A 26,941-nucleotide genomic window follows, 5' to 3' on the forward strand; every position below is an offset into this window, starting at 1 on the left:
ACCAGGCAACGCCGGTCAACTGCTGTTTGTGTATGAGAAATCTGTTGGAAACTTCCCTCATGTCAGCACGTTGTAGATGTCGCCACCGGCGCCAACCTTGTGTGAATGCTCTGAAAAGTTAATCATTTGCATATCACAGCATCTTCTTCCTGTAGGTTAAATTTCGCGTATGTAGCACGTCATCTTCGTGGTGTAGCAATTTTAATGGCCAGTAGTGTATTTAAACTCAAAAGAATGTTCCTGAAGCCACTCTGTAGCAATTCTGCAAGTGTGGGGTACCGCACTGTCCCGTTGGAATTGCCCAAGTCCGTCGGAAAGCACAATCAACATGAATGGATGCAATTGATCAGACAGGATGCTTACGAACGTATCGCCTCTCAGAGTCGTATCCAGAGGTATCAGGGGTCCCATATCACTCCAACAGCATACGCCCCACACCATTACAGAGTCTCTACCAGCTTGAGCAGTCCCCTGCTGACATGCACGGTCCATGCATTCATGAGGTTGTCTCCATACCCGTACACGTCCATCCGCTCGATACAATTGGAAACGACACTCGTCCGACGAGGCAAAATGTTTCCAGTCATAAACAGTCCAATGTCGGTGTTGAAGGGCACAGGCGAGGCGTAAAGCTTTATGTCGTGCAGCCATGAAGGTTGCACCAATCGTCTTTCCACTCCGAAGGCCCATATCGATGATGTTTCGTCGAATGGTTCGCACACTTGATGATGGACCAGCATTGAAAGCTGTAGCAGAGTGCGGAAGGGTTGCACTTTTGTCACGTTGAACGATTCTTTTCAGCCGGACGGTGTGGCCGAGCGGTTCTAGGCGCTTCAGTCCGGAACCGCGCTGCTGCTACGGTCGCAGGTTCAAATGGTTCAAATGGCTCTGAGCACTATGCGACTTAACTTCTGAGGTCATCAGTCGCCTAGAACTTCGAACTAATTAAACCTAACTAACCTAAGGGCATCACACACATCCATGCCCGAGGCAGGATTCGAACCTGCGATCGTAGCGGTCACGCGGTTCCAGACTGAAGCGCCTTTAACCGCACGGCCACACCGGCCGGCGGTCGCAGGTTCGAATCCTGCCTCGGGCATGGATGTGTGTCTTGTCCTTAGGTTAGTTACGTTTAAGTAGTTCTAAGTTCTAGGGGACTGATGACCTCAGATGTTAAGTCCCATAGTGCTCAGAGCCATTTGAACCATTTGATTCTTTTCACTCGTCGTTGGTTCCGTTCTTGCAGGCTCTGCATCCGGCCGCGACGATGTCGGAGATTTGATGTTTTACCGGATTCACGGTACACTCGTGAAATGGTCGTAGGGAAAATCCCCACTTCATCGCTACCTCGGAAATGCTGTGTCCCATCGCTCGAGCGCCGATTATAACATCACGTTCAAACTCGCTTAAATCTTGATAACCTGCCACTGTAGCAGCAGTAACCGATGTAACAACTGCGACAGGCACTTGTTGTCTTGTACAGGTGTTGCCGATCGCAGCGCCGTGTTCTGCCTATTTACATATCTCTGTATTTGAATACGCATGTCAATACCAGTTTCTTTGGCTCTTCAGTGTATAAATGGGAAAACTATTTGCGTAATGGTTTAAATGACTACCTATCGTACTCTGACTGTCAAAGATAAAAATAAAACAAAACCGAACTGTTTCACAGCAGAGAATTAGTCAGAAATTTTCTTTCTCGCGGTCCGTTTTAACAGAAGATGTGTACATTTTTGTTTAAAAAAATTGGTGACTAACTATAATTTCCATGTACTGTATTAAATTATATTTATGTATGATATACACTTAAAGCATGTTGTGTATGTCCTTCTGAATGTTCATTAGAATATTTCTGAAAAATTTGAAGTAAATTAGTCGACAACTTTTATAGATTCTTGGTGACATCGCATCCACTTTATATATTACACATATATTTCTATAGTACATATATTTAAAAAGTGTATACCCCATGTGCATCCAAATATTCATCAGAGTATCGTGTAAAAATTTCAAGTAAATTGCTCAAGAACAGTTTGAGATATTTGGTTACAAGTTAAACGACAACTTGTCTTTATATATCAGTACAGAAGTACATACAAAAGACGAAAACGTTCAATAAGAATGGAAGACGAAGAACAAAGTCCTCGGATTGAAAAGGGCATTAGAAAACGTGCGGCTTTTCTCCTCACTGTTCAGTCTGTACATTAAGAAGCAATAACGGGAATTAAGGGTAGATTTGGGATTGGAATTAAAATTTAAGGTGAAATAATACCAGCAATAAGAATGATTGATGACACTGCTATCATCACTGTTAACTGATCGGTTTTGTGAAACATGCCATATGCCACAAACAAAGTCCATTAAAGTGATAAACCCATGTAATAGAAATTAATTCCCGAGCGGGAAGCAGCGCGGCGGATTAGTGTCGAGGTCCGGAGTGCCGGCCAGCCGGTTGATGGTTTTTAAGGCGGTTTTCCATGTGCCTCGGCGAATGCGGACTGGTCCCCCTTATTCCGTCTCAGTTACACTATGTCGGCGATTGCTGCACAGTGTCTCCACGTACGGGTACACCATCATTACTCTACCACGCAAACATGTGGGGTTACACTCGTCTGGTATGAGGCGTTCCCGGAAGGGTCCACTGGTGGCCGGACCGCGGGTTCGGTATGGGGAGGTGGTGAGGTGGGTGGACTGCTGTGGCCTGTTGTGGGGTTGTGAACCACCGAGAGCTATGGTGGGACGAAGCCTCTCAGTCGTTTCTAGGTCCCCGGTTTAATGCACAATACACAACGGGTAAAGTTAACTAAAATTCCACATTAAGGGGGGTAGGACGTCAAACGGGCCGACTTGGAGCAGGACAGGCATCACAGGACATTTTAATTTCCAGTGTCTATACTTTTACAAATAAATTCATAAAACTTTGTCAGCATCTCCAGGAAGGATTCAGCATTCACACTCATTGCAGTGGAAGTTCGAAAATATAACAAAATAATTTTCTTTTTACGTGTGGAATTTCATCATTCTTTCACTTACTAATGGCTGCATTTGTTGCTATAGGTACACTTTTCTTCACAAGTTAGAGAGATTCTTCGATCAATTTTGCACAGCATACATAACATACTTACAGGTGTATGAAACTCTAGAATTTATTTAATTTATGAAAAAACGAAAGATCTGTTGTATTTTAAACTTCATGTTTAGAAAAAACAGAAATTTTGTAGTTAATTACCTCAACTTTTATCACAGTTTTTAATAGATTTGGAAAATTCTAGAGTTTCATACACCTTTAAGTATGGTTTGTACGCTGTGCAAAATTCATCGAACCATCTCTCTTACTTATGAAGAAAAATGTACCTATACCAACAAATGCTGCCATTAGTAAGTGAAAAAAATGATGAAATTTCACATGTAAAAAAAATCACTTCGTTATGTTCTCGAACTTGCACTGCTATGAATGTGAATTCTGAATACTTGCTGGTCATACTGACAAAGTTTTATGAATTTACTTGTAAAAGTATAGACAGTGGAAATTAAAATGTCCTGTGGTGTCTCTCCTGCTCCAAGTCGGCCCGTTTGACGTCCTACCCCCCTTAATTCCTTATTTTGGAGGATTGTTTAAATTATTACTTGGGAGTCCTGTTGAGTACGTATTGAGAAGAGACTAGCAGAACAGGGGAGAGAGAGAGCTGGTGTCGGGTCATTAGTGGAAGACACGCACTGCCACTGTGTGGGGTTGGTGGAAAGCGAGGTAGAAGCCACTGTTCCCGACAGATTGTATGTGTGCCAAGGTCAAGCGGGTAGTCACCAATTGAGTTTGCCTCCTAAGTGGCGGGAAACTGCTGAGTAGTGATAGACTGTTTTTAATGTGGCGTGTCCACCGGTGCCAGGGAGGCGCAATATCGTAATGCAATGTGCCCTGGAGTAAGCCTGTATCTGAGAACTGCCAGGCATGGGACACTTGAGAGGTTAGATATGTGTTTTGTTCATAGTTCCGCGTAGTCAGCGCGTACACAACTTTCCCACTAGAGCGCGCCCTGCTAAGCACAACAGCGCAGGCGCAGCGCTCGTCCGTCTCCGCACTACGAGATGGCGCTGTCTTAGAGACGGACCAAATTCTGCTTCCGCCGATCCGCATATTAATATGCAACGCAGCCAATGAGATTGCTGCTAACGTAGAACCTTTTCTTCTAGTGGATCACACTTGCGCAGTGATACCTGAATGCGTGAGGTATTATAATGAGTGTACAGACCTCCGATTAGTACGCCATGCGCTCCGCCTTGCCTTCCGTATCCGCCTTCCTTCCCCCACACAGCTCCTGTATGAACTGATCCCCTTCCCCCACCTCCTCATGTTCCTCCAAAATCTCCGCATCCTTTACATTGTTCGCAGGCTTGATCCCCCCCACCCTCTGGTTTCCTCCTTCCTCTCCACCCCCCGCCCGTTGCCGCGCCTCTATCGCTGTATCCCTCCCTCTCTCCACCTCCACACCCTCCATCTCCTTCATCAGGGCACTTTCCAACGCCTCCCCCTTCCGGATGACGAACTTCGCCGTGACATCTACCCTTCCTTCCAACTGTAACCTGGCCTTGTTCCCCCCCCCCCCCCCCCCCCCCGCCTCCCTAGGGCCCCCTTTTTTCCTCTTCCCTCCTTCTCCCAGAGCGGATTTTCCTCCATTCCCCCCTCCCCTGAGACCCTGCACCCCATACTTGCCTCTTTCCTTCCCACATCCCTCCCTACCTGGCCCTCTTCAGCGCCCCCCGCTCATCTCCCCCACCTCTTCCCCTCCCTCCCTTCTTCAGGTCTCCCTCATCTCCTTGTGCCTGGCAGATCCTCTGTATTGATCATCATCAGTGTGCCACATCAGTGTAGTGCTTAGTGCTGTTTCTCGTGTGCGTCAAGAGGTGTGATTCTAATTGTGTACTGCCTTGAGGTCCGCCGTCAGTGTTACGTTATTTGCTACGCCATCCGTCGATACCTTTATGCTCCAGTCATACTGTGCCTTGTGTTCTTTTAATCGTCGCAGTGTGTGGCTTTTTGTGTGTGCTACTTTTAACCAGTTTTTTATCTCCATTTTACAGTCACCCCGTTTTTTGTCTATTGCCTTCCATGATGTTCCCCCTTTTTTGTATCTATGTTCACCTTCTTCTCTCCTTTGCTGTTTTTAAATGTCTTCTATTGTTTTGTTCTATGTCTTTCGGCTGAAGAGCAGCGCATATGCTGCTGCCAGCCCGCCCCGATGGGGAATTGAAATACAATAAAGAAAAAAAAAAAACTCCGATTAGTCAGTCTGCATTAGTCTGTACCAGTCTGCATTAGCCTGTACCAGTCTATAGTCAAGTTTCAGTCTGCACCTAATAAGATTACCATATTCCTGTACATAGCCATGAAGAGAAATGTATAGACACTTTGTCAAGTATCAGAGATGTGAGAATAAGATTAACGTACCAAGACCAAAGCAACTTCAGATTGTCAATTTTGGTCACCGTCAATCTGCTACTCTAAGCGTGCAAGTGGCATTTCTATCGTCTGACCAAACGGCAGAAGATAAACACGCCAAGATAAGACCACGAGACGTATTGCTGACATTCGCCTACTTCGTTAGAGCGACGAGTCAAATAATGTGATGGTGTGTGTACCGAGGGTCTTACAGTACGCACACCACAATCTGTACGGCGGAGTGAGATCAGAGCATATGGCCCTTTTGCGCTTGGAGCAAGGCACTCGCAGCCGTCAGTTTGGCGCCAAGCTAAATAAACTGGCGTTGATTCTGGTAAGAAATGGTAAGAGCAGTTACCACAGCATAATGTAAATTCATTCTGTAGAGGAAGAACAGAACGCACTTGAGTGCACGTGGAGAAGGCCTCATTAGCTGAGACACGAAATATGACAGGTAGAGGGAACCATTGGTTGCCTGTTTCAGAGCTCCAGTACTCAAAATCCTCAAAATGGCTCTGAGCACTATGGGACTTAACATCTGAGGTCATCAGTTCCCTAGAACTACTTAAACCTAACTAACTTAAGGACATCACACACATCCATGCCCGAGGCAGGATTCGAACCTGCGAATGTAGCGGCCGCACGGTTCCAGTCTGAGCGCCTAGAACAGCTCGGACACACTGGCCGGCTTAAAAATCCTCACTATGAGTTAATTACGAAGGGCGTTCAATAAGTAATGCAACACATTTTTTTCTGCAAGTAGATGGGTTTTATACAGGATTTCAATGCACCATATTATTCCTTACTGTTTGGTTACAAAATCCTGTTTTTCAACATAATCTCCGTTCAATGCGACGGCCTTCAGCTACCTTAGTGGGAGGACCAGTACGCCCGCATGGTAGCACTCTACTGGTCGACGTCGGAGCCAACGCCCTGCTGCATCACTGACCTCACTGACAGGTCTCTGTGGGCCTTCTGCAAAGGCCTGTGCATATCTGCGATGCTCTGGTTTCCCGCCAAAACAAACTCAGTGAGAGCTCCCTGCTTGGATCACATCTCCGTTACAGACCCATTTTTAAGACTACGCTGTCTACCGGAACTTCACGAAGTATATGAGCTGAAGTGATGATGGCCCACGGCAAATTGGCCGAGGAAAAGTATGTGCTGCATTACTTATTGAACGACCCTCTCATATTGAAGATGAGTATGGAAGGAACACGGCTGCCTTACTAGGACAGATCTGACCGGCCAGCACTAGGAAGAGTCACTGTCATTGGCCATCAAAGCCATGCACAAGTCACACTCACAAAGAGACAGAAAAAACTCCTGGTTTCTTTCTTCACCTTGTGAGAATGCTCTGGACGGAACGCCTTTGATGCTTGGATGTGAGAGAGGAACTTTGATTCCACGCTCCGATACAGACAAAATAACTTAATTTTGCAGCCGACATCGTGGCTGTTCACTGCCACTGGTATCTCCAAATAGGTGCTCAGCGACAGCAGTCGTAAACCGTGTTATAGGATGTACGCGTGAATTTCTGATTGATGTTAGGGCTTCCGTATTTTTTTTTATTGAAGTACGTTTATTAACAATCTTGAGCTCAGTTTGCACTCAGTCAAGATTGTACATGCATGTGTGATTTTTCTGTAGTTCTACCTCTCCGCCGCGCCGGATTAGGCGAGCGGTCTAAGGCGCTGCAGTCATGGACTGTGCGGCTGCTCCCGGCGGACTTTCGAGTCCTCCCTCGGGCATGGGTTTGTGTGTTTGTCTTTAGAATAATTTAGGTTAAATAGTGTGTAAGCTTAGGGACTGATGACCTTAGCAATTAAGTCCCATAAGATTTCACACACATTTTAACATTTTTTTCTCTCTTTCCTCTTTGATTAATATTTGGAAATCACTGTGAGGTTCTGTAAAGTTACTTGTTCCCCCAAATGCTGTGTCTTCTCTAACGTACTGATCTCATACTCATTATCCGATATTTGCCAAGGTGTTGATATTTTAATTCTATTGAAACATGCGTTAATATTCAGTGAACATAGCGGTTCCTCGTCTTTGTGCTAAATTTCAAGCCTGCATGGAGTCTTAATGAACAGTGTTTTATAGAGACCAGTGCTTCATTCAGAAGTTTCAGTTACTCCCTATTTTTATCATTTTTCAGTTACATCACCCATGTTTCACGTATGCTAGGGCCATTCCTGTTTAATAAATACAATTCATTAAGGGCTGTAGGGCGTCAAACGGGCCGACTTGGACCAGGAGAGGCATAATATGACATTTTAATTTCCACTGTCTACAGTTTTACAAATAAATTCGTAAAACATTGTCAACATGACCAAAAAGGATTCAGGATTCACACTCAGAGCAGTGGAAGTTCAAAAACATAACAAAATAAATTTGTTTTACATGTGAAATTTCATCATTTTTCACTTATTATTGGCTGCATTTGTTGCTATAGGTACATTTTTCTTCATAAGTATGAGAGATTCTTCGATGGATTTTGCACAGCATACAAACCATATTTACAGGTGTATGAAACTCTATAGAGTTTTCCAAATCTATTAAAAACTGAGGTAAAATTGAGCTAATTAACTATAAAATTTGACTTTTATCTAAACATGAAGTTTAAAATGTAACACCTGTTTCACTTTTTCACAAATTAATTAAATTCTAGAGTTGCATAATTCACGTGATGCTATAGGGAGTGATCTACACTCCTGGAAATTGAAATAAGAACACCGTGAATTCATTGTCCCAGGAAGGGGAAACTTTATTGACACATTCCTGGGGTCAGATACATCACATGATCACACTGACAGAACCACAGGCACATAGACACAGGCAACAGAGCATGCACAATGTCGGCACTAGTACAGTGTATATCTACCTTTCGCAGCAATGCAGGCTGCTATTCTCCCATGGAGACGATCGTAGAGATGCTGGATGTAGTCCTGTGGAACGGCTTGCCATGCCATTTCCACCTGGCGCCTCAGTTGGACCAGCGTTCGTGCTGGACGTGTAGACCGCGTGAGACGACGCTTCATCCAGTCCCAAACATGCTCAATGGGGGACAGATCCGGAGATCTTGCTGGCCAGGGTAGTTGACTTACACCTTCTAGAGCACGTTGGGTGGCACGGGATACATGCGGACGTGCATTGTCCTGTTGGAACAGCAAGTTCCCTTGCCGGTCTAGGAATGGTAGAACGATGGGTTCGATGACGGTTTGGATGTACCGTGCACTATTCAGTGTCCCCTCGACGATCACCAGTGGTGTACGGCCAGTGTAGGAGATCGCTCCCCACACCATGATGCCGGGTGTTGGCCCTGTGTGCCTCGGTCGTATGCAGTCCTGATTGTGGCGCTCACCTGCACGGCACCAAACACGCATACGACCATCATTGGCACCAAGGCAGAAGCGACTCTCATCGCTGAAGACGACACGTCTCCATTCGTCCCTCCATTCACGCCTGTCGCGACACCACTGGATGCGGGCTGCACGATGTTGGGGCGTGAGCGGAAGACGGCCTAACGGTGTGCGGGACCGTAGCCCAGCTTCATGGAGACGGTTGCGAATGGTCCTCGCCGATACCCCAGGAGCAACAGTGTCCCTAATTTGCTGGGAAGTGGCGGTACGGTCCCCTACGGCACTGCGTAGGATCCTACGGTCTTGGCGTGCATCCGTGCGTCGCTGCGGTCCGGTCCCAGGTCGACGGGCACGTGCACCTTCCGCCGACCACTGGCGACAACATCGATGTACTGTGGAGACCTCACGCCCCACGTGTTGAGCAATTCGGCGGTACGTCCACCCGGCCTCCCGCATGCCCACTATACGCCCTCGCTCAAAGTCCGTCAACTGCACATACGGTTCACGTCCACGCTGTCGCGGCATGCTACCAGTTTTAAAGACTGCGATGGAGCTCCGTATGCCACGGCAAACTGGCTGACACTGACGGCGGCGGTGCACAAATGCTGCGCAGCTAGCGCCATTCGACGGCCAACACCGCGGTTCCTGGTGTGTCCGCTGTGCCGTGCGTGTGATCATTGCCTGTACAGCCCTCTCGCAGTGTCCGGAGCAAGTATGGTGGGTCTGACACACCGGTGTCAATGTGTTCTTTTTTCCATTTCCAGGAGTGTATGTATTGGAAAGGTTATCCGGTGCAGGTCTTTCTGAAATCAGAGGTGTACGCGAAGTTTCAGCCATAATTTCAGAAAGCTAGAAAGAATCAGAGCACTTATTGAACGAAATGGACAGTTTACTGAGCACAGAATAAGGACAGAGAGTACACCAAAGGAAGACGAAACGGATAAAGAGTAGCAGAAATGTGAGTAATGATAAAAGTAACATCATAATTGGGGACCACGAAGCAGACGAAGTGATGGAATTCTGCTATCTTGGCAGCAAAAGAATATATGAAGGACGAAGTAAGGAGGACAAAAAACCAGACTAGCGCAGGCAAAGAGGGCATTCCTGACCAAAAGAGGTCTGCTAGTACCAAAAATCGGCTTTAATTTGAGGAAGAAGTTACTATGATTGTATGTCTAGAGCACAGCATTGTACGGGAGTGAATCATGGTGTAGGGGGAACGGAGAAGAAGAAACTCGAAGCGTTTGAGATGTTGTGCTATAGAAGGATGCTGAAACTTAGAGGGATTGATAGGGTCTGAAATGAGGAGGTTCACTGAAGAATCGGGGGGTGGGGGTGGGGGTGGGGGGAGGGGGCGGTAGGAATTTAGGGAAACATTGATAAAACAAAGGGGACACTGTGATAGGAGATGCGTTAAGACGTCAGGGAATAACTTCCATTGTCTAGAGGGAGTCATAGGGGATGAAAATTGTAGGGGAAGAACGAGACTGAGGTATATCCGACAAATAATTGAAGACTTTGAGTGTAACTGATACTCTTGAGATGAAGAAGTTGACACAGACGAGGAAGTCAACCAGGCAAAACAAAACAAACCAAAAGGACCGTAGCACCCAAGGGAAACCGCCAAGTTTTGTGAGTTCGAAACATAACGAAGGGAATATTATGAGACAACAAATACTGGCCGCTGGGCGCGACAACAGCCAGATCTTGGAGGGGTTTACATAAAATGCCAGAGGCTCCTAAACGCATCGGGAGTGGCTACAGTTGTGTATAGCGATATCACTCTAAGCTGTGAAACCAAGAGTGGTTTACTGCAGGCAAGAAGCAAGTGTAAGAGAGGATAAAGGGGGAGAGTCCATGGAAAGGGCCATGGAGAGCCTATAACAGGTCCACTCATTCAGCCTTCGAAGAATGGTGCACAATTAGTGCCAATGAGATGGTGAGGGCCTTTCAACAACACGCCTAGTTAGGGACTGGCGGAAGCGAAGGGGAAAGCTGATTGAAACTCTGAAGCCGGACGCTCTGAGAAGTCCGCTGCAGTCAGAGTAGGAAGTTGGTAGTAGTATCGACAGGGTCAGCCGAAGGGAGTGGCGAGGCAGGACTTTGTTACCTGCAGTGGTTGCAGTGCGCGTGATGGAACCCTAGTCGTTTAGCTAGGAACTTCTGCATGTCGAGTCGTGGGTGTGGGCTCAGTTAGTGCTGCCGGTTTCACTTTAAGTGGACGGTACGGTGCTAGTTAGTTACCGTCTGTATGTAGGGACTTGGTCTTTTCGTGGGTTCAGTTCCTTTAGATGAAATATGGCTGGAGTTGATACTGTTTTCAGAATGAAGTCAGAAGTTGTAAAACACCCACAGTGTTCCACATTTCAATAGTTATTCTAAGCCTTACCTTTTGTAATAACGGCATTTTAACAACGCAGTCAAGATTTCCTTTCACTTTGGCCAACCGACTATTCACTTCTTCTCGAATCCTGTCACCCAATCCCCAAAAGACCTACTTTTGAGACGGGAAGGGATTACTAAAGGGTGAAACAGAAGTTTATTTGCAGGAGAATATTTTGGGACTGCCGAATGAACCTCTCTTGTATCAGTTGGAATAGAATGACTAAGTGGGTGAGGCGGCAACGTACGCCGATGATGTCCAGGCTGTGGTGTTGAGGAACTCAAGAACTGAACTGGAGAGAATGGGAAACGGTGTCCTTTACCAGATCCAGGCATGGTGTAAAAACAACAAATTAATCATAGTCCTATAAAAAACGTCAGAACTCTAGAAAGATCAATTTTCATTTCAGGGGAATACTACAGATTAATTACAAATCATCCCCATCATCAGAAAAACATTTGGAGTTCAGCGGGACAAAAGGCATAATCTCATACCACATTCAGAAAGTCACACACAAAACAAACAACATTATGCACGATATTTCCAACATCTCCACAGCTCATTACAAGATAACGTCGCATGCAGTGAGAATCTATGACGGTGTCATTCTTATGTTTTAAAGTAAGTGGTTCAAATGGCTCTGAGCACTATGGGACTTAACTGCTGAGGTCGTCAGTCCCCTAGAACTTAGAACTAGATAAACCTAACTAACTTAAGGACATCACACACATCCATGCCCGAGGCAGGATTCGAACCTGCGACCGTAGCGGTCGCGCGGTGCCAGACTGTAGCGCCTAGAACCGCTCGGCCACTCCGGGCGGCTACAGTAAGTGTCTGGGAGCACAGACATTTGGGCAGGATGGCTGCCAAGTGGTGTAAGTCACAAAAATTGAAAAATTGACTAACACCGCTTATTATTAATAAACAGGCAGACCTTTGTATCTTACAAGTAGCATGAGAGTTGTTTCAATAGTTTGCTAAATGTTATTAGACTGAACAAAACTGCTAAGCGCTGAGCGGTGCGGGGCTCGCGGTCGTGCCGTTTATTGCTCGTCATCTTGTTTCTATGGTTCTGTCGCCTCGTTTTTTTCTTTTAATTCGATTTACTGTCGTCACTAGGTTGCTGGTATGCTTGCGCGTGAGTGGCAGCAGCAGCGCTTATCGACATGTGGACTGTCGTACCATCTCCGGAGCGACCGCTAGTATTTCCGGGTCGTCGTCTGTGAGAGTTCAGTCCAGACTCAGCAGCAGTGAAGTCGGGGTCGGAGCGCCAGTGAGGTGCGGACAGCCAGTGCTCGCCGACCGCTGGCGACACACATGTACTGTCCGACGGAGGGAGATTGGAGCCGGACGACCGTTAGTTGGTCGTTCGGTTGGTCGTCTCATCGGGCGAAGTGTATTTGGTATTTTGACCGTTTCTGGGCCTCCTCAGTTGGTCATCTTACCGGACGTGGGTCGGTTCCTTGCTTGTGCTGAGATGTCTTGGCCAATGGGCAAGAGTTACCTCTGCATGGTTCGGTCCGAGCCAGTGTGCCCGGGTCGCCGTATCTTCGAGTTCCGAACGGACATGGAGTTGAGTCGGGTAGGAGAGTCGGGTAGGAGCTGCAGTATTCTGGCGTATTCTGTATTTGCTAGTATTGTACATCCGCTTGTGATGTGATCTACTGTTTCTATTTGTTGTTTGCAAAGTCTGCATTTATCTGTTGTGGTATTGGGATCTTTAATAATATGCTTGCTGTAATATCTGGTGTTTATTGTTTGATCCTGTATTGCAATCATGAATCCTTCCGTCTCACCGTATATATTGCCTTTTCTTAGTCATGTGTTGGATGCATCTTGATCGATGTGTGGCTGTGTTAGATAATACGGGTGCTTGCCATGTAGCGATTTCTTTTTCCTATTTACTTTCTTCGTATCTGTTGATGTTATGTGATCTAAACGGTTGCAGAAGTGGTTATGAAATTGCAATGGTGTAGCCGATGTATTTATATGAGTGATTGCTTTGTGTATTTTGCTAGTTTCTGCTCGTTCTATAAAGAATTTTCTTAGATTGTCTACCTGTCCATAATGTAGGTTTTTTTTCTGTCGATAAATTCCCTTCCTCCTTCTTTTCTGCTTAATGGTTCCAATGGCTCTGAGCACTATGGGACTTAACATCTAAGGTCATCAGTCCCCTAGAACTTAGAACTACTTAAACCTAACTAACCTAAGGACATCACACACATCTATGCCCGAGGCAGGATTCGAACCTGCGACCGTAGCGGTCGCGCGGTTCCAGACTGAAGCGCCTAGAACCGCTCGGCCACATCGGCCGGCTTTTCTGCTTAACGTGAATCTTTCTGTTGCTGAATGTATGTGATGTATTCTATATTTGTGGCATTGTGATCGTGTAAGTGTATTGCGTGCTTCTAGTTGTGTGTTACTAGATTTCACTACTCCAAATGAATAGGTCAATATTGGTATAGCATAAGTATTTATAGCTTTTGTCTTGTTTCTTGCTGTCAATTCTGTTTTCAGTATTTTTGTTAGTCTTTGTCTATATTTTTCTTTTAGTTCTTCTTTAATATTTGTATTTCTATTCCTATTTTTTGTCCGTATCCTAGATATTTATAGGCATCTGTTTTTTCCATCGCTTCTATGCAGTCGCTGTGTTATCCAATATGTAATCTTCTTGTTTAGTGTGTTTTCCCTTGACTATGCTATTTTTGTTACATTTGTCTGTTCCAAAAGCCATATTTATTTCATTGCTGAATACTTCTGTTATCTTTAGTAATTGGTTGAGTTGTTGATTTGTTGCTGCCAGTAGTTTTAGATCATCCATGTATTTATACTTACCCATGTATTAATGCTTATTATTATTATTAATAATTTGATTATTGTAATTACTATTGTACTGAAACAGGACTTTATTATCAACTATAATATGTAGCAAATTTGAAAAGAGATGTAAACTCAAGTTGTTATAAACACACATAGACACACACACACACACACACACACACACACACACACACACACACACACACACACACACACATATATATATATATATATATATATATATATATATATATATATATATAATTGTTTTGAAGGCACAAAAATAAATAACACATAAAATAAATAAATCGTAATTAGTCGCACATAATGAAAGTTAAACTTAGGATCTGTTAGATGAGGATTATTTTGACTTTCGAAAGAGCGGTAGTTCCAGGGGTTGGGCCTTATAATGAAAGGAAAACTTGATGAAAATCGTGCGCGTTCATAGGGTCTGTCGCCTTAGATAAAGCGTCCGACAAGTTGGTGCAAGATGTTGTATATAGGAAGGTTGCATCGCCTGAAGTCTGTAGACAAATGCTGGAAGTCGTGCGAAAAATCGATGATTGTTGCAGTGACTAGCGGTTGATCCTAAACGTAAATAAATGTAACATACCTGTCGTAAATACGCGAAGGAATCCATTACGCTATTCGTGAAAATCGCTGAAAACAGTAACAACCCAACATACCTAGGAGCAACCATTCAGAACTCCATAAAGTGATATAACCGCTAATTACAGGAGAGACGGATGCGAGCCTGAAATGCGTTGGAAGAATCCAAGGAAATGTAATCCATCTGCGAAAGGAGTGGTTCACAAAACACTTGCTCGAGCTACTCTCGTGTACTGTTCATTAGTCTGGAATCATTGCCAAGCAGAATGATCAGAAAATTTAGAGAAAATCCAATGAAGAGGGCGTGTGTCGTCAAGGGATCATTTACTAAGATGGAGAGCGTTACGGAGATGACCAACGAACTCCGGTGGCAATCGCTACAAGAGCGGCCATTTTCAGATTCCGATAGCATAACTTCGAAGAATAATCGGTAAACATATTACTTTCTTCCACACAAATCTCGCGAAATGACTAGGACAAGAAAATTAGCTCATAGAGAAATTTATCGACAGTCGCTCTTCCATTGCCAGTCGCGAATGGAGGAGGGAAGGGGGGAAAGTGACAAAGGTACCAGAAGTAGCTCGGCTATATACCGTGAAGTGGATTTTACAATATAAAGGAGGTTTAAAAAAAGTGTCACGTACTCCTGCAGGGGGTAGTATTTGTCAAAACTAGAAGGAAAGTCCTTATAACCGCACAGGGTCATTCCGTGACGAGGTTACAAACTTTCAGGGACGATGGGGAAGGGTAAATATATTAATTTGACGTAAGAGGCCTTGGTCCGGAAATGACCTATTCGAAATGCGTAAGCGAAAATCAACTCAAGTTTCACGTTAGCCTCAGGCGGCGCTCAAACTATGATCTCCAACTTACGTACCGTGAACATGACAAACAGAGTTCCCGCTGAATACTCCCCAATAGCCGCAGATAATTTCACCTGCCGATGGACTAGTAACGCCACACGTGACTTGCTGTCAAGGAGACTGAAAATCTTGTCTCCAGTATACTCGTAATGAATTCCATTTACCAGCACAAGTTTCACAACATGCTACATGGCATTTCTAAGTGTCAAAGCAGCCAAGACGTCCTCGGAGAAAGTTCTGTCGTGTCTGTTCTAATATCCCGAGTGTCGTTTGAACAGTGTCGCAGGCTGCGACATTTCTTGCTAGATCTTCTTAGTTCTCGACAGGAATCTCGTACACAAGACTTTTCACACGGCCTCACAAGAAGAAATCAAGTGGGCTGAGATGAGGTGAACGTGCTAACCACGAAACTGGGCCTCCTCTGTCTGCCAGCGTTCCAGGGATGTCTGATTCAGGTGTTCACGAACCCTCAGTTCAAAGTGATGTGGGGCTCCATCATGTTGGAACCACACCCGCCGACGGATAACATGTAGGGTACGTTCCAGCAATTTGGCTTCTACGTTCTAATAAACACTATGTATGATTTTCGCTTATAGCTTTCGACTGGGTCGTTTCTGGACCAGGGTCCCTTACCTCAAAGTGACCCATTTACTCTTCTCCATCATCCCTGACAGTTTGCGTAACAGCATCACGGAATCACCCCGTATGCTGGGAAAGGAATACCTGATGAGATATGGCCTATTTTACTTTTGACGAGTAATATGTAGTATTCAGGATTTGCAAGAGATGACACGGTTAATTACCGTAATACGCACACATGGGCAGATGGAAATCATCGAGCAATCATGGAGGCGAGGCATCAGGGTCGCTTCAGTACTAATGTATGAGCAGCAGTTGTCGAGGACAGATTCAGACCGAACAGTTGACGGGTGCTCCGTGTCATCGATCTCTGCTCGACGAATTACCAGCGCTACTGGAGGTCGTTACACTTGCAGGAAGACAACGGCTGTAGCTTACTCACGACGCGGCACCAGCCCATTTTCTACTGATCGTGCGACGGTACCTCGCTGTTACACTCCGTGGGAGCTGGATGGGTCGAGGAGCTCTGATAGGGTATCCTCGTTCACTGGGCCTCAAAGCGTTGGGATTCTGATTGTGTGGCCAATTAAAGGATTTGATGCGTGCCCGACCCCTCTGACAATGTCGAGGCGTTACAGGAGCGCGTGACCGATGCGCGTGACGCAATCCGGATGGAGGCAGATGTTTTGAAAGAGTTCGCGAGTCACCGCAGAGATGCGCTGAAGGATGTGCCACGATACGTGGTACCCCGTACAGCTCTGGCTGTAGTGTATACTTGTGCATAGCAGACAGATAGGAATGTCAGAACGGATTGGCACATGTCCCATCAGGTTTCCAGACACATCATTACGTAGACTTTTGGTCTAATTTTGACGAACATTATCTCCTGTAGGAATATATCACACGTTTTTGAAATACCTTACAGATGTAGATGTACGAGGGCTTGCTGGAGAGTAATGCCTAATTGTTTATGTGAAAACTCTTAAAGTTTATTAAGTAAAACAAACGTTATGTTATAATTAGAATACTCACCCTTTTCTCCCAACGAGAGATCACTTTAATGAACCCGTCACCTCTGCTTACACAGCTTGATTACTATCAAAGTGAAGTCTTCGTAGGTGTTCTTTGAATGCTGGGAACACAGCGAAAATCAGATGCTGCCCGGTCAGTACAGTGTGAAGGATGATCGATGACACTGAACTCAAGATGTCGGCGTGTTGCAGATGTCGCATAGCTCGTGTATGGTCAGGCATTTGTCATGTCGAAGGAGACGGCCCTCCGTGTGTGAACGACCTCTTCGAATTCGAAACTCGATTGTAGCATGCTGTTTCTCAGGCACCGACATAGTTACGTCACACACCACTCTATTACGCGCTACAGTTCGAATCCCTCTAGCGGCAGAGGGCTGTAACTATGTGGACATGAAGAACAAAAGAGTAGAATGTTAATAACGTTTGTTTTATTTAAAAAGCTTTAAGAGTTTTCACGTAAAATATTAGAAGGCATTACTTTCCAACATCTCCACGCAGATGCTGCAGGAAGTATATGCTGCGATCACTTACCGTCCGGGAACTGCATTCGGGCGGCGGCGGCGTGTTGCAGGAAGTACTGCGTGCACGCCAGACCCTCAGCTCCGTCGCCGAAGTCGCTCTTCCAGCCGGCGATGAAGTGCGTCGCCCGGGGGCCGAACACCGCTCCCGCGAACAGCCGCTCCAGGGTGCGCTCGCAGGCGTAGATCTCCGCCAGCAGCTCCGACACCGCCTCCGTGTCCTGCCGAACACCACACAAAGCAACGTGTTGCCCGGTGTTGGGCGCCGTTCCTTGTCAAACATTATATGTCAAATATTTATGTTAAAGAAATTTGATGGTGTAATAGGGAACTTGGTCAAATCTCGCTTGTCATCAAATAAATATCATCAATTGTAGGGCTCTGCTGTAGATTTCATCATAAAAGTCGATTGTCTTCTGTCCACTGCAGTGTGAAATGTTACCACTTGGAGCGCTAGCATCGCTGCAGCGTTCTGTCACCAGTACTGTGTTTATAAACATGGCTGCGAAGTTTAATTCGTGTGTGCCGTCAACTACAAAATTAATAGAAAAGTATGAAGCTGATTAGGCGCCTTACAACAGGAGGCACCCTGAGTACAAAAATAGATTAATAAGACTTGAGAGAGCCGTGAGATAGGGCCTGGATGCTGACGACATGAAAAAGAAAATTAATGGCCACCACTCAAGCTACTCTCACGAGAAAGCATAAGTTCGTAACGACATACGTATTATATACATAATTTTTCTGAGCTCTCCAGTCTTCTTAATCTATTTTTGTACTCAGGATACCTCACATTGTAAAGCGCCTCATCATCTTCATACATTTCTATTCAAAATGTAGGCCCTAATTATTCCTTTGATCTACAGAAATAATAGTTCTTAATTCACATAAAGTGTTGTGAACATTTATTTGCTTTCAGATATTGGTCCTTTAGTGCTTTATAAATTGCTTCACACGTTTCAGGTATTATTTTAGTTCATGTGCACTGTGGTATTCGAGTGCTGCACTGTAAGCTAGAGTAAACTCTCTCCTGTAGCGAGAAATCGGAGTGTTACTGTGAACCTCTCTTCTGCAGATACAGCAATTCTTAAGTGAGTATTGTGCTTTGTGATATGACGATACACTGCACTGAGCAAATACTGAAATGTCATCCATTCTTAAGTGATTTATGTATGACTTGACGCCCTCTACTAGAAGCTCACGTAACAAATTTTGTTGAATGCTGCTATCGTCTCATCGTAAAACCCACGGGTTCACCCAGGTACGATTCTTTTTTTTTTTGTCCCGCTTCTCTTCCAAATGAGCACACAGTGCAATTGTGGTACATGCAACTGCTGTGCATAATAACAAGTTGTTGTTGTCAGCCATCTTGAACTTTGACCAAAATTTTAATGACAGTGCAATACCCTATTTTAGCGCCACGTGAAATACCTTTGTCAAACAAGTTTGACGAATATTTGACCACATCTTTGATCAAATCTTTGTCAAAGAAATACCGGCCTTCAGAGTCCGGGCTATAAATGTTTCTGGTTCTTTCGCTTCCAGTTGAAATAGAAAACTTAATTTGGTACCATATGAAAGCGTGATATACTATTATGTAGCAGCGCAAATATCACGTTTCCCACTCCTACAGGGAGTGTTCATAACGTAATGCAAGTGTTGTTATACACTAAAATATTGAAGATGTACAGCGAAAGCAAAATAAAAATAGTACACAAAATATCTCATGCACCTCGAGACAGGAAACTCACCTCTGTACCTGAGACAAATGATTAGAGTATCAGAAAAATTGTTTGATTTGTGCAAGAGATAGAGGTTCACGAATTGAGCAAGTCAATAACGCGCTGGACCACATCTGACCCTTATGAAAACAATTATTAGCCTTGGCATTGACTGACAGAGTTGTTGGATGTCCTCCTGAGGAACATCGTGCAAATTCTATCCAATTGACGCTTTGGATCGTCAGCTTCTCACCTGGGTGGACGAGACTGACCATAATGCTCCAAACGTTCTCAATTCAGGAGGGTTCCCCACGACCTTGCTGGCCACGACAGGGTTCGCCCAGCACGAAGACAAGCGACAGGAACTGTTCCTGTGTGTGGGCGGGCAATATCTTGATGGAATGCAAGCCGAGGATGATGTACCGTCCGCAGTAGAAATATCACAAAAACTTGAAAAAGGTATTTGAAAAAAACATTTCATACTGGATTATACGTGGACATTAACCGCTTAGGCGATATGTAATTTTTTCTCGTGTGTATTATTATTATTAACATATAAAAATACGTGCGTCATTTTCGAGTGCAAAGAATAAAAAAAGATATACTCTGACAATAATGCACCACCTAAATCGAAAAGGAACCAGCTTTTGTCATCTTTTATCCGTTATCACTGTCGCTCTTGTCTTCGATACGAGTAGTCAGACATCTTGGCTAGTGCTGTTCAATATAAGCATTATTGTACTTGTAATGAGATAATATATTAGTTTCATGCTATTATTCACTTTTAATGGTAAGAGGTGAGCCCTATCTCATGTCCGCTTCCTTTGAATATCAGTAATTCAAGTTGAAACTTCCTGGCAGATTAAAACTGTGTGCCGGACCGAGACTCGAACTCGGGACCTTTGCCTTTCGCGGGCAAGTGCTGTACCCACTGGAGACGATGTACTGGCAGAAGTGAAGTTGTGGCGTGAGTCGTGCTTGGGTAGCTCAGTTGGTAGAGTACTTGCCCGCTAAAGGCAAAGGTCCCGAGTTCGAGTCTCGGTCCGGCACACAGTTTTAATCTGCCAGGAAGTTTCATATCAGCGCACGCTCCGCTGCAGAGTGAAAATCTCATTCAGTAATTTGAAGTTATTTTCAGGGAAACGATTGCAGCCGACGTTGCAGCCAGAGCCACCATTACATGGCAGTTTTAATATATGAAATTAGCGGAAGCGGATTAGTCGCCCGCTTCAGTTGTAATACACATTTTTTTCGCAGCAGCTAGCCGCTGCAACGGAAGACATAGGTTTAAGATTTCTATTTTCAGTTTAGCAGCCGAGATCCAGAGCCACGACTCAGACTACAACGCATTTCTAAAGAAAATGGTAAGAAATTATTCTGCCGCGCGTGTGTAGGCAAATGCAAATAATAATCAGAGATCTCATGTTTGAGCAGAACCGTTTAGTCGAGGCAAGAACCCAAAAAAGTTTATTTCATTTTTCAACTTAAATGTAACGTGTTTGGCCGGCCGTCGTGGCCGTGCGGTTATAGGCGCTACAGTCTGGAACCGCGTGACCGCTACGGTCGCAGGTTCGAATCCTGCCTCGGGCATGGATGTGTGTGCTGTCCTTAGGTTAGTTAGGTTTAAGTAGTTCTCAGTTCTAGGGGACTGATGACCACAGTAGTTAAGTCCCATAGTGCTCAGAGCCATTTTTTGTAACGTGTTACAAGATGTGTGAGTCTTACAATAATTATTAACGTGATTAATGATTTTGCTAAGGATTAGCTTTCATTGAAAAAACCGTCTTACAAAAAACAATTTAATTCAAATCAAGAAAAAAATATAAATTAAACTAATAACCAAATTAGCAATTAATTTTGAGTAAAGCCCACCACGTAATAACGACATTCATACAAGAAGAAAGAGAAAAATATTTTATATCATCATAAATCGCGCGAGAATGACTTGCCATGAAGGACAACGGAACGAGGCATAGAAAATCGTAGACATACCGCTGTGTTTTAAAGGTGCCGCAGATGACAACCTAAGGGGCGCTGCTACGGAAAGAAATGGCGCATCACACCATCTCCCCTAGTTGCTGGACGTTGTGGCGGGCGACTTGAGGCTGCTATCCAATTGCTGCCCAGTGCGTCTTCACACACGTCTTCGGTCTGGAATCTCCTTCACTGGAGTAGATCAGACTTCACTGAGGAGTGCTGCGGCGAACTGATCCCGGACGACAAACGAAGACGTGTTACAGACGCTCCAGACAGTGGCGGTACACCAGTCTGACTATCGCCCGCCATACAGCCCGACAACCAGGAATTATGGTCTTGGGTGCTCTTTCTTTTCAAGGCAGGACCCCTTAGGTTGTCATCCGTCGCACCCTTGCAGCACAAAAGTACGTCGACGATATTCTGCGCCCCGTCTTGTTGCCCTTTATGGTAAGCCCTCCTGGGGTTGCATTTCATCAAGATAATGCCCCGTTGCACACGGCAAGAGTTCCTACTGCTAGTCTTCGTGCTTGCCAAACCCTGCCTTGGCCAGCAAAGTCGCGGGATCTCTCAACAGTTGGAGCATTACGGCCAGGCCCCTCCAACCAGCTCGGGAGTTTGACGACCCAAACCCCAGTTGGACAGAATTTGGCAGGATATTCGTCAGGGGTACATCCAAAAACTCTATCAATTACTACCAAGCCGAGCAGCCGCTTACATAAGAGCCAGAGGTGGACCAATGCACTACTGATGTGCTCAATATGGGAAACTCTTTCACTTGAATCAGCCATCCAGATTTTCTGAAATCGTAATCGTTTGTTCCTCTGTACATGTACAAAACGTCCTTGTTCCCTGGTTCGGATCCCGACACTGCTTAACTTTTGAACAAATATCATCAGTATTGGCGGCCGAAGACTTCTGGCATAAGAAGTCACCCTCATTCTGCCAACAGCCTTGTCAAATAGGATGGTGGAGCAGGCAGAGGTTCAGTACAATTTCTTGCCCTTGGAGCAGGGGACAGCGCTTAAAAGGCGGAAATATCACCAATGATCAACGGCATGAGAATGCCGAAGGTAGTGGAAACCGCTGCATTGAAGATAAGTGTTATATCCTAGCCAGTAATGCCACCCGAGCCCGCTGCCAAAAGGTTGGCAGCATCAAAGTCCGGACGCCGTCCGCATAAGCAGCGCTAGCGAGACAGGAAATCGCCGCAAGTCTGCGCGCGCCACCACTGGCTTCTGGGTTCTTAAGCGCTGGAGTCGCGAGCGCTAGGACAGTTCTGTATTCGCCGCTCAGTTGTATACTCGCCACCGAATTGTGTACTTGCTAGTCAGTTGTGTGTTCATCGCAGCAGAGTTGTTGTTTGTCGTCAGCCGACGCTGACCTAGCCGCTCCGACTCGAACTAGACAGATTTCTGTAGACACGGAGTTCACTACTGTGTTGCTGTATCTTCGTTAATAAAGATAAGTACCGACTTTTATTTAATCAGAGTGTTTGGGTTTTCATCTTTCTGTTCACTGTTCCAGCGGACCGGTCGGCCCGCTATTAAAAGTGTGGCGGTGACTTCGTAAGCCGTTTCTACAGCGAATTGCTTGTCGCTACGAACGCCGCCACAAAAATAAGTAACTTGTGTCCACAGGACATGTGGCCTGTAACAGAAAAAGTGTCATGATGATCTCTCTATTGGCAGAAGATTCCAGATTAGTCCCCCATTCGGATCTCTGGAAAGGGACCGCTAAGTGAGACGTGACGATGAGAGAAATATTGAATAACCAACGAAAAGATAACGTTCTGCGAAGAGAAATGCTACAGCTCGATCTAGGCACAGTGGGCGTCAATGAAGTGCAACGGACACAAGAGAAGGATTTCTGATGAGACGAGTACAGGGTAGAATCAGTGAGCAGCAGAAAATGGTACAACTGGAGCAAGATTCATTATGAATGGGAAGGTAGGACAGAGAGTGAGTTACTGCGAACTGTTCAGTGTTAGAACTGTTCTCATCAGAATCGGGAAAAGGCAACATCAATGACAATAATTCTGGTCTATAAGCCTACGTCACAAGCAGAACATGAAGAGATAGAGAATGTATATGAGGATACTGAACGGGTAATTCAATACGTAAAGAAAGATGAAAATCTAATAGTTACAGGCGATTGGAACGCGGTTACGGAGAAGGAGTAGAAGAAAGGGTTACCAGAGAACATGCGCTTGATAGTAGGAATGAGAGAGGAGAAAGCCTGACTGAGTTCCGCAACAAATTTCAGATGGTAATAGCGAATACTCTGTTGTAGAATGACAACACCACGAGGTATACTAGGGAAAGGTTGGGAAATACAGGAAGATTTCAGTTAGATTACATCATGGTCAGGCTGAGATTCCGAAATCAGATTCTGGATTGTAAGGTGTACCTAGGGGCAGATATATTCTCAGATCACAATTTTTAATGATGAAAGCTAAGCTGAACTTTAAGAGACTAAACAGGAAGAATCAGTGCACAAAGAAGTACGGAAGTACTAAAGAATGAAGAGATACCCTTGAAGTTCTCTGAGGCTATAGATACTGCGGTAATGAAAGCTCAGCAGGCAGTTCAGCTGAAGAGGAATGGACATCTCTAAAAAGGCCAATCACAGAAGTTAGAGAGGAAAAGGTAGATACGAGGAAGGTAAGTGGAAGGGAACCATGGGTAACACAAAAAGTGCTTCACTCGATCGACGAAAGAAAAAAGTACAAAAATGTTCAGGGAAATTCAGGAGCACAGAAATACAGGTCACTTAGGAATGAAATAAATAGGAAGTGCAGGGAAGCTAAGGTGAAATGACTGCATGAAAAATATGAAGAAGTCGAGAAAGAGATGAATGTCGGAGGGCTGACTCGGCATACTGTTACGCCCCAGAATAGTACCCTGGCGGGCGCTAAAAATTCGTCCAATATCTACCCTGGCAGCTCGCGGAATGCGGACCGCCTGTGTCAGTGACCAGAAGACTGTCTGTTGGGGAAAAATGCTGAGCATGTTGTGGCAAACACGGAAGCTGTCGAAGCAGGAGGAACGACCGAGCACCCAAGACTGCAAGCGAGGCATAATGAGAGGTATCGTCGTACTGCCGACAAAGCCGAGTTTCGTAACGAAGGCTAGGTACAACGCAACTTTAGGTATTCAGGCACTGAGATAGCAGGAAGGAGCCTCTCAAAGGTGAAGTTCTGAAAGGCGAAGTTCCGAAAGTTGAAATCGTTAGGCGAGCTGACTACGAAGTAAAACTAGAACACACGATATCATTGCCATCCCCGTCGCCGCAGAGCGTGGTCTCCGCCCTGGTGTCAGCTGCACCTCTCCAATGAGAGGAGCGGTCGTGGAGGTAGATCCTCGGCATGCCTAGCTGTCTCTGATCGTTCGTGGAACCACGAGTCCGGCTAGAAGGACTCTGCTGCTGCCGGCTGCTTTGCCAGCAGAGGCCACACTGATAAGGTGATTGAACTGTAAATTTACTTTCAAAATCTTTTCTTAAACAATTTACTTTATTTACTAGCGATTCACCAAGAAAATTAACTCATTTAATCACACTAAGTGAGAGTGGAAGTAGTTGCCAGGAAGTAACTGATGGAAAATAAAATTAGCTTTAACAAATGTGAATTTTATTCTTAAAGCCATTTTAAAACAGATTTAAAATTACAACCAGAAAGCTTTTTTTTTTTTTTTTTACAATGGAAGCCTTCGGGCTAAGAAGCTTCCGGCCCCTTTCAACACGGCCGTAGTCACGACCGCTCAGAACGTCCTCTGAAAAACTACACTGGTGCAAATCTGCAACACACCAGATTGCTTTAAACAAAAAAAAAAAAATATTTAAGAACTCACACATTAACTATACACCCCGTAAGAGGGATGGAAATAGTACAAACACTCACACTAAGAAATTATTTGCCACCAAAAGTGCAATTTGTTTTTAAAACGGCTCTTACGGTTGAGGGGTGGCAACTTTTTAAAAATGACTATTTAAATAAAACCCACGAAATTTAGACTTACATAAAGTGTACAACATGCTCTACATTACACATAACCCCGCTTCGCAAGATGAGAGGCAAGATAAAAACATGTTTCAGGAATTCGGCCTTTACCTTAATTCTATAAATTCGTTAACACCGAATCCGACAGACATGACAGAGGCAGCTATTAACGAACGGCAGACCGACAGACAGACACTACCTAACAAATGCGGACGAGAGACAAACGAGCAAGCTGGGGACGAGAGGCTGACCAAGAAAACAAGTAGAATTTAATAAGTAAATAAACAGCATATCTCCCGTCACTTAACTTCTAATAAACTGTGATTACTGGCGCATCACCCCCCCCTCCCTCCCAAACGCTCTCCCGAACCGTCTGCTGCCAGCCGCTTCAACGGACACAGGAAGGCGCGCCGATCTCCCGTCTCACGGCGTCGCAGCTCGCACCGGCCAGACTGATGTCGTGGGTTGACTCCTGCCGCTCTCGTGTCGGCCGCGAAGCCACTACCCCTCGCTATACGCCGCGGCCCACTGGACTCACGTGGCGACCTCACATGCGCCGACACTCCAGGCGGACAAGTCATCTTGTGTCACAGTGCGCGACCGACCAACCGATCGACCCAACCGCCAATGCCCATTGTCTGAGCAAATTGGAGCAGACTGGCGGCCTAACACATACTAGCACTCCGGACGACAGACAGACATTAACCGCCTCACCAATGCGGACGAGAGACAGACCCAGACTAACCTGGCTGACCAACTGACCAGACTCGCCCAGACTGACAATTGCCATGGCTGACCAACTGCCTCCGGCTGACTGACTCAGACTGACTGCCCGACTGCAGAGCAGGGAGACACCAAAGTTGCTATTGCCACAGCAGCGCCACCGCCAGAAACGGATAGCGAGTGCTTTACACTACGCCCTGCGGCGCGCTCTTCAAAACAACAATTTTCACCGCGGCTCAGTGATGAAGCACGGAGACCACCATCACCCTGTAGGTCCGCTGGAGGCTTTACTGCGTGACCTGGACGCAGTCCATCATCCACCTTCGCGTGGGTGAGCACCGCTGCAGCTCATCCTGCTCCTGTGGCAGACACCGATGCAGCTGGCTCCTGTTTCCTAAACGGGGGCTGTGAGCCAGCGAGTGCTTCACGTGCACTTAAGGCATAGCTCCTGAGTCGAAATCTTCGACGTCAAAGAGTGCACTTTGGAGAATGATATGTAGAGTTGAAGGCTGCTGGACTTCGCGGGCAAACGTCACCCCATGACGGACCCCCCCCCCCCCCCCCCCTCCATGACGAAACACCTGCCACTTGACACCTGGCTGTGCTGGACGTACTGCAAGTCGGTCACACGCCGATATTCCGCTGCTGACGAGGCACAGTGCTCTGGAAGACCATCCTACATTAGCGGCATGGAGGTCACCATTAAAAAGTATGAGCAGCCCTTAGAGGCTCGCCTTCACACATACATTTTAAATATTTTGTGACTAAAGCCCTTCTGGCGTTTTCTTTATTTTATACGTGACATGTAAGTACTGTCTCTGTCTTGTATCGTTAGTCAGTACTTACACTTTTTCATATAAACATTTTTTTTCTTCTCACAAATTTGTAATTATGTTATAGACCACTTTAAATGTCTAA

General features: G+C 45.4%; 1 protein-coding gene across 1 annotated transcript in view; it reads right to left on the minus strand.

Moving 5' to 3' along the window:
• Window positions 1-26,941, minus strand: part of LOC124805404 — a 150,673-nt gene that overhangs the window by 78,771 nt on the left and 44,961 nt on the right. The window contains exon 2 of the mRNA XM_047265965.1: window positions 17,619-17,826. Coding sequence (XP_047121921.1) covers window positions 17,619-17,826 — 208 coding nt within the window. The remainder of the gene's footprint in view (window positions 1-17,618; window positions 17,827-26,941) is intronic.

This window comes from Schistocerca piceifrons, chromosome 7, assembly GCF_021461385.2.
Source record: "Schistocerca piceifrons isolate TAMUIC-IGC-003096 chromosome 7, iqSchPice1.1, whole genome shotgun sequence".
Lineage (NCBI taxonomy): Eukaryota > Metazoa > Arthropoda > Insecta > Orthoptera > Acrididae > Schistocerca > Schistocerca piceifrons.